At 44.2% G+C, this 8,280-nt stretch overlaps 1 protein-coding gene across 2 annotated transcripts in view; it reads left to right on the top strand.

Moving 5' to 3' along the window:
- Positions 1–5,432, top strand: part of EFHC2 (EF-hand domain containing 2) — a 212,067-nt gene extending 206,635 nt beyond the window's left edge. The window contains exon 13 of one of the 2 annotated variants that reach the window (XM_049644583.1): positions 2,177–5,432. In XM_049644583.1, coding sequence (XP_049500540.1) covers positions 2,177–2,278 — 102 coding nt within the window. In that variant the 3' untranslated portion in view covers positions 2,279–5,432. The remainder of the gene's footprint in view (positions 1–2,176) is intronic. The other variant, XM_049644581.1, reaches the window with a different exon arrangement.
- Positions 5,433–8,280: the final 2,848 nt, after the last annotated feature.

Below are 8,280 nucleotides of genomic sequence, written 5' to 3'. Positions count from 1 at the left end.
CTCATCTCTCTCTCATCTCTCTCTCATCTCTCTCTCATCTCTCTCTCTCTCTCTCTCTCTGTATCTATCTGTCTCTATCTATCTCCGGGATCATTGCAGTAACCTCCAAAGTGATTTTCCTCCTTCATTTCACCCAATGAGTGAATCTGACTAATTGCTGATCGGATTTCTCTGATGGAGACCCACCGGCGACTTGGCCTAACCATGGCAGGAAGTATCAACTAGCACAGAGAACCCAAAGTTTTGGCCTCATATTTTCCTCCCACCCACCTCACTCGCCCTTGGTACTATGTATCCCAAACCACAACGGGGTTGTTCATTCTTTCTTGAAAATCGATCTTTAGGTCTGCAGGCCTTTGCTTATGCTGTTCCATATGCCCAGAAAACCCTTCCTCATTTCAGCCCCCCTGCCGAACTGGTCTTCATCCTATAAGGCCCGGCTGAAACAGCACAGGTTTGCTTCCACGATTCCATCACAGAGTTATTGGGCCCTTACCCGTGCTTCTGACGCCTTACGACTGTGGATACTGATGTAACACTAGGAAAGATACAGCACCTCTTATATAAAACAATTAACCTTGACAGTAGAAATGTAGACAGCCACAGGATATGGACTTCCTCACCCCACCCCACCCCCGTTGATATTAATATCAACCATTGTAACATAAATAAAGTGTATGTGTGCATATCTGTGTGCATAGATTCATGTATACAAGATTTTTTGAAATCTGCCACATGTTTACTACTTAGATAATTAAGTTTTGTTGCCACCCAGCTCATCAAAATATTCTTAAATCTCTCTAGAGTAAAGGTATTTATTTTCTGAAATTAGAAAACCTATATACAGGGGCGCCTAGGTGCCCCTCCCCTGCTGTCTCTCTCTCTCTCTCTCTCTCTCTCAAATAAAGAAAACACATATACACAAATATACATGTGCCATATCTGTTGTATATAAAGCATATGTGTATATATATATATTTATCCATCCATATAAAGTATATATAAAGTAGCTTCTCCCCAAGAGCATACTGTGAATGATTCATGGCTCTTTTCGTTGTTAAAGAAACCGTAACCAACAAGTCAGTATAGCTAGTTCAGATTTTAATAATTGAGTTCTCTTTTTTAACTTTTTTTCACGTTCATTATGTATTTTTGAGAGAGAAGGAGCATGAGCAGGGGGAGGGGCAGACAGAGAGAGGGAGACACAGAATCAAAGCAGGCTCTGCGCTCCAGGCTCCGAGCTGTCAGCACAGAGCCCGACACAGGGCTTGAACCCACAAACCACGAGATCATGACCTGAGCCAAAGTCCGATGCTTAACCGACTGGGCCACCCAGGCGCCGCAGTGATTGAGCTCTTCATAAAGCATGGGGGAGTTATCACTGCAATGATGGTGCGTAACAGGCCCCCCCCCCCAAATTTCAGTGGTTCTCAACAACAGGCATTTCGTTTTCTTGTCCGTGCACCTGTGTGGGTCAGGTGGGCTGACCCCACCTGTGTCATTTGGGGACCAGCAGCAGCTTGGGCCGTGTTCTTCTCATGGCAATGGTACATGCACGGAAGGCTGAGTCAAACTGCACGGGCTCGTTAGAGACCCTGTTGTGGTGCACCTGCTAACATAATGCAGGCCGAAGCCAGCTGTGTGGCCAAGGCCATATCAAAGGGACAGGAAAATAGACTCCATGTATAGGAGGGTCTGCAAAGCCACATGGCAAAAAGCATGGGTGTATAATTCTAACACAGAAAGGGATGGAGTGAGCATAAGCATTCAGTCTACCACCGAGTCCTCATGATTCGAAAGTGGACAGAAATGTCTCATTTGAAAATAAGCTATTTATCAGGGGCGCCCCGGGTGGCTCAGTCAGTTACGCATCCGACTCTCTGTTTCAGCTCGGGTCACGGTCTCACTCCTTGTGGGTTCGAGCCCCACGTCCGGCTCTGCGCTGGCAGCACGGAGCCTGCTGAAGATTCTCTCCTCCTCCTCTCCCTGTGCCTCCCCCAACGCTTTCTTTCCTTCTGTCTCTCTCTCTCAAAATACATAAAGTAGATGTTAAAAAAAAAAAAAGCGCTATTTATCAAGAGCTTATATAAACCGTAAGAAACAATTGGGTGTTGCATGTACAAACCTGCGCTTTGAAACATGGTTATAATTCTGTCCATCTTTGGTTTTTTTCTAGAGATGTGAAGATGTCTGGCTCGGGATGCCATCACCTATTCCTGTGAAATACGTTGACTATTTTAGACTTTTAAAGGATGTATTTGGCCTAGTGGAAGAGTAACCGTATGCCAATTTTTGGTCAACTCCCTTTGATCTCCTGCTCTCGTTTTACTAAGTTTATTTCACCAGATACAATTTCATTAAAAAAAAAAAAAAAAAAAAAAAAAGCAAGGTTCATACTGAATTGAAATCCATAGATCACAATTGATTTCCTTTTGTCGTTTTCGCATTTCAGAACATCATATTGCATGGCTGATGTGCCAGCATGATTAAAAATGCCATTTAAGGAAACGCCAAACATTTTTGCTACATGTATGATTTATTAATACCAAAGAATCTTACGGCAGTTTTCTCTCCAACATAATTTGATTCGCTACGACACAAAAAGAAAATTATTTTTGACAACTATAGATGACAATATAAAATCAAATTATATCTGAGCAATACGTTGTGATTCTGTTAAACATTTTTTGAAATCTTTTTGACACGTGTTTATTACTTCTATAATTAAGCTTTGTAGCAACCCACCTTACCAAAATAATCCTTAAACGCTCTAGAGTGAATGTATTGATTTTCTGAAATCAGCAAAGCTACGAGAAGGACTCCTGCCCTCGCCCCACAATACACACACACACACACACACACACACACACACACACACACACAACGCATCACAACGCAACACATGTAAAAATTTGGGAGAGAAATCAAAACATATGCAGTGTTTATATTTTAATGCCCTTTTTATATCTAAAGTTAGCTGTTAACTTAGGAATAAGTGTGACCAAAAATGTATTATGTTTAAAGTATTTAGGGATGTGAATGCGGAGGGTTTTGAGAGATCTTTTTTGGTTCATTCTCCACACAACCATACCACCCACCCCAGAGATTTAAATATTCTGATAACATGTTTCCTTCCTGCTTTTCTCTGGTTCTATTTTGATTTTTCATCCAGGCCCAAACGTTATGAGTCTCAGCCGAACTTCTGTCATGTAGCAGATATTTGATTAAAACTCATCACCATGGGCGCCCGGGTGGCTCGGTCAGTTAGGTGTCCGACTCTTGATCTCGGGTCAGGTCGGGATCTCACAATTCCTGGGTTCGAGCCCCACGTTGGGCTCTGCACTGACAGCATGAAGCCTGCTTGGGATTCTCTCTCTCTCTCTCTCTCTCTCTCTCTCTCTCTCTGCCCTTCCCCTGCATGCACTCTCTCAAATAAATAAAACATTAAAAAAAAACCTCATAACCGTGGACCTCTGGGAATTCCTCATGAGAAGTTTGCCCCACTTCACTCCATTCTTCAGTGTTGGGTGTGTAGCATAAGTGAGTTGCCTGTGTCCTCAGAGACCATGGAAGCCTATGGAAAAGGGGCTTCAACATCTACCTTTCAGGGACTGTTGCGGCGTCTTGCCTAGAAATAAGCTGGCTTCTTGGCACACAGATATACCCATTTGGTCGACAACAATGGCCCTTTCTTTTCTTTTTTTTAAATTGAAGTTAATCAACTTCTGCTATATATAAACCTAGGGTCATTCTACCTGTGCCATTGTTAGACCCCATAGGACTTTCCAATAAACTAGAATACTCAATGTCTATACTAGGACCACTTACCCATAAAATCTAATTTTGACTACTTGATTTTTATTCCAGTTTTTTTTTTTTTTTTTTCCCTTCAAGGCAACTGACAGTCACTTTAAGATTTTTCATTCCCCAGAGAGCAAGCTTTTAGAAGGATGATACTTTCCTGGAACTTTCCAGGCTGACACATTTGTCACTTACCTGTTCAACTCTTCAGTCAGTTGTCTTTTCCTGCAAGATTTTAAATATGTAGATAATTTCGCCCTTGTACAGGCTCGTGATGCAGTTCACTTGAGAAGTGGGAACAGGAGGGGAAAAGCAGTAAACCGGTGACACGTTGCTGACTTTGTACGATGACAAGCACTTGTTCCCTTGCATCCATGTGTGTCACTTGCCCTGGGTATTTGCAGTTCAAGCCCACAGTTAGCAATTAAATGGCCATTATAGGAATCATGCCGATAAACATGATACATTGCAGCCATACAGACACTTTAAATAATTATTCTTTTTATAACTAAGCCATATACTGAAGGAGATTTATAATTTAGAGATAATATCCCCATTAGTAAAGTTTATGACCCAATAAACAGCTCCCACTAGTTAATAAATGCCAAAGCCATAAAAACAAAGCCTATTAATGTAATAGAATTTCTGTACCTCCCTCTTTTGCTGGTGGTCTCAAGGCACTGAAGGGAAATGCTATCTTAGGGAAAACATTTATTCTCGTTATATAAATATCAATGAATTGTCTTACAATCCATCTGGAAATCTCCCGTCGGGGGGGGCCCCCCCACCTCAGTCCCAGGTGGTCCCCAAATGCTGATGCATTCTGCTTAAGTTTGGGGCTTCAGATAACTCTGGTTTTCAGCACAAATGAACCCTGTGACCTGAATCTTTGGGGGAGGTGAGGAAGACTGGCTGGAATTTCTGCCCCTTCGCTTTTCTCTGAAAGAGAGCTCTCCCAGCTCTTACCATTATTCCGGAGGAAGAAGCTTTCCAAGCCCCACGGTCTTTGTGGGACACTCGAATTTTTAGCTGCCTCTTCTCTTTCCTCTGACAAAGACAAATGCTAACTATTGTCATTGTTCCAGGGTACCAATTTTTAAAGAAGTCTCACAAGCTTTGCATATACTTCTATTTTTAGCTGCCAACATTTACTCATTTTGGTGGAAAACGCAAGGGCTGCCTGTGGATGTGTGGGTGCGTTGAAGGTTAATACAGGCAAACCTTTTGTACTAGGAGCGAACTGTTCCCTCATATTCCTGCAACCGTGGGAATGAGTGATAGAGTCGTTTGAAAGCCCAGATCACATCATGTCTTTTCAGAAGAAACTGATTGAAAGCTGTTGAACTTGACATGAAAGGGTTTGCTGAGTCATCGTTATGAAGTATAGATGTGGGTACGCCTCCTGATTGACTTTGGTGCTTCCTAAATTAGAGTTAAAATTGTAGACCCGTAGAGAGAAGATAGAGAACACTGTAACTTTCAAGTATGAGGTTAGTTTCAGCATGTTGCCTGCTTTAGGCTATGGATTGCCTCCGATTTAATTAATGACAAACCAACCATTCTTGCCCTTTGTTTTTTTATGCGGTGCTATTTGAAGTTTGTTTTGGGGGGGTTTTAGAGCCTCCAGGCTTTGTGGAGGCCTCAGTCCTGAGTTCAGGATATTTAAATTGCCCTTCTTTTCTAATACATTTTTTTAATGTTTATTTTTGAGAGAGAGAGAGAGAGAAAGCTTATGTGGACGTGGGAGGGGCGGAGAGCGAGGGAGACAGAGGATCCGAAGCCAGGTCTGAGCTGACAGCGCAGAGCCTGATGCGGGGCTCGAACTCACAAACCATGAGATCGTGACCCCAGCCTGATGCTGGGGTCTGACGCTTAACTGACTGAGCCACCCAGGCGCCCCTGCCCTTTCTTTCAAATAGCAGGGAGTTACTGATGAACAAAATGAGATTTCTCAAAAAAAAAAAAAAATTTTTTTTTTTGCCTTTCCAACTGGGATTTATTTATTTTGATTTGAGTGAGCACTGTTTTATTGTCTTTGCCACTCATTCCTCATTTCCCTGACCCCTTCTCCCTCATGCATGATTTTGCTAAAAGTTCGGCAGTTGGAGTCTTCAGTAACAGCTTGATGAAATAGTGGGTTTTCCACCAAATACTTATGATGTTTAATAATGCAGAGTCCATTGAATAATGAGTCATCCTGTTCTCAATTATATGTATATTCTTTTTAGTTAAGAATATCATTTCCTGGGGGCACCTGGATGGCTCAGTCCGTTAAGCGTCCGACTTCAGCTCAGGTCACGATCTCACTGTCCGTGAGTTCGAGCCCCGCGTCGGGCCCTGTGCTGACGGCTCAGAGCCTGGAGCCTGTTTCAGATTCTGTGTCTCCCTCTCTCTCTGCCACCCCTCCTCCCCCCCCCCCCACGCTCTGTCTCTCTCCCTCAAAAATGAATAAACATTAAAAAAATTTAAAAAGTATTTCCTGAATTTTGGATATCCTTCAGAATGGGTCTGTGAGGGACCTTTCAGACAAACCCCTTCCAAAGGCTATAAAACCTATTAGTCAAGTGAGGAGTCTCTGTCCTAATACTTGTTTGGGCAAAGTCTGAATTGCTTCAAGTCGAAGGCAGGTTAAACCCTTTTCAAGAACGAGAGTTTTCAAGTTGACCGAGCATCTTCAGAGACCCACCCAGCGCTTTTCAGTTCCCAAGAGAACGTTAACGTGTAAAAGCAGAAAACCCACGGCGGCCGGATCAATGAAGCCATTTAGCAAATAAGCCTGGAGAGTGATGTTGGAGCAGACATTGCTACAAAGCTAGCGCTGACTGTATGATGAAGAGAAATTGGAAGTCTCCCCCCCGCCGACCCCCCACTCACCTTTTTCTACCAGGTTCTATAAACTACAAGTCTCCATTCAAGGTCAATGACAGTTCCTCACAACTAAGCGTTCCGAGACTAGAATGTGCCGTCTTTGCATTTGTTCCTGGTGCCCAGTGGGATTTTTTCCAAGGGGACTTCCGAGCCCGTTACGGGTCTGGTGCGGGGCACAGGAACTCCGGGGTCAGTGCCGCTGCCCAAAAGCGACTGGTCACGGCTAAAAAATGTGGCCAGTGAAAAACTCCGTGGTGGCTCAGCAAGCGGAGAATTAATGACTGGCTGGAATCAGTGGGAGCCTTTACTTCTAAATACTCATTAGTTTAAGCAGTGAGGCCTGATGTTATGCAAGTCAGACAGGAAAAAGGGGGCAGCCCCGCCCCATTGTCTATTCTGAACAGAATATGCACATTTAACTCCAAGTGGTGAATGGTTGAAATACATCCAACCGACTCATTCATCTCGCGGCTTCCTGAGCACCGCTTTGCGTCTGTGTAAAGCTAACAATAGAGGAAATGCTTGCAGGGACCCCGCTATAATATTAAAATCCAGAGGGGCGGAGAGCTTGGTGAAAAAACACAAAATGCCGTCTCCTTTAGAAAAGTGCCACCAAAATCGTCTTTGGTTCCTTTTTGCGCTCTGTCTCTACAAGAGCATCTGACTGAAATAGGAACTTGGTAAAATTACTTTTGCCTGCTTTTTTGGGGGTTTCCCCCCCCCCCGCTCTGGCTACCACCGCTCTTCATTATTGCTGTGAAGCCACTCATTGAATACAGAACAGGAGCTGAAAAGCCATTTCAGACTGCTGCAGATATCCCCGTTTTTTTAACTGTGACCGGAGCACGGAGAGTGACAAGGGAAGTGGCAAGAAATGACAATTGCAGAGGGGGGACATCAGGACAAGAGTAGGGACCGCCTTGCATTTGTAATGCATGTTATAAAGAGTTTGAACTTCATCTTAAGGACATGAGAAGCTACTGAAAGATATTTTTACCATTTTTTTTTAAGTTTATTTATTTTGAGAGAGAGAGAGAGAGGGTATGAGTGGGGAGGGGCAGAGAGAAGAGGGAGAGAGAGAATCCCAGGCAGGCTCCATGTTGTCAGCACAGAGCCGGGGCTTGATCTTAGGAACCTCAAGATCATGACCTGAGCTGAGGTCAAGGGTCAGGCGTTTAGCAGACTGAGCCACCCAGGTGCCCCAGAAGTTACTGGCAGATTTTTTTTTTAACGTTTATTTATTTTTGAGACAGAGACAGAGCATGAATGGGGGAGGGGCAGAGAGAGAGGGAGACACAGAATCCGAAACAGGCTCCAGGCTCTGAGCCATCAGCCCAGAGCCGGATGCGGGGCTCGAACTCACCCCGAGATCGTGACCTGAGCCGAAGTCGGATGCTTAACCGACCGAGCCACCCAGGCACCCCAGTTACTGACAGATTTTAATCAGGAGAATGAAAAAATCATGTCTGTATTTAAAAATCTCTGACTGCTGGGGCACCGGAGTGGCTCAGTCGGTTGAGCGTCCGACTTCGGCTCAGGTCACGATCTCACGGTCCGTGAGTTCGAGCCCCACGTCGGGCTCTGGGCTGACGGCTCAGAGCCTGGAGCCTG

The sequence above is a fragment of the Panthera uncia genome, chromosome X (genome assembly GCF_023721935.1).
Source record: "Panthera uncia isolate 11264 chromosome X, Puncia_PCG_1.0, whole genome shotgun sequence".
Taxonomy (NCBI): Eukaryota; Metazoa; Chordata; class Mammalia; order Carnivora; family Felidae; genus Panthera; species Panthera uncia.
Note: the sequence above shows the minus strand (reverse complement) of the source record. Positions and strands in the feature narration are given on the sequence as shown.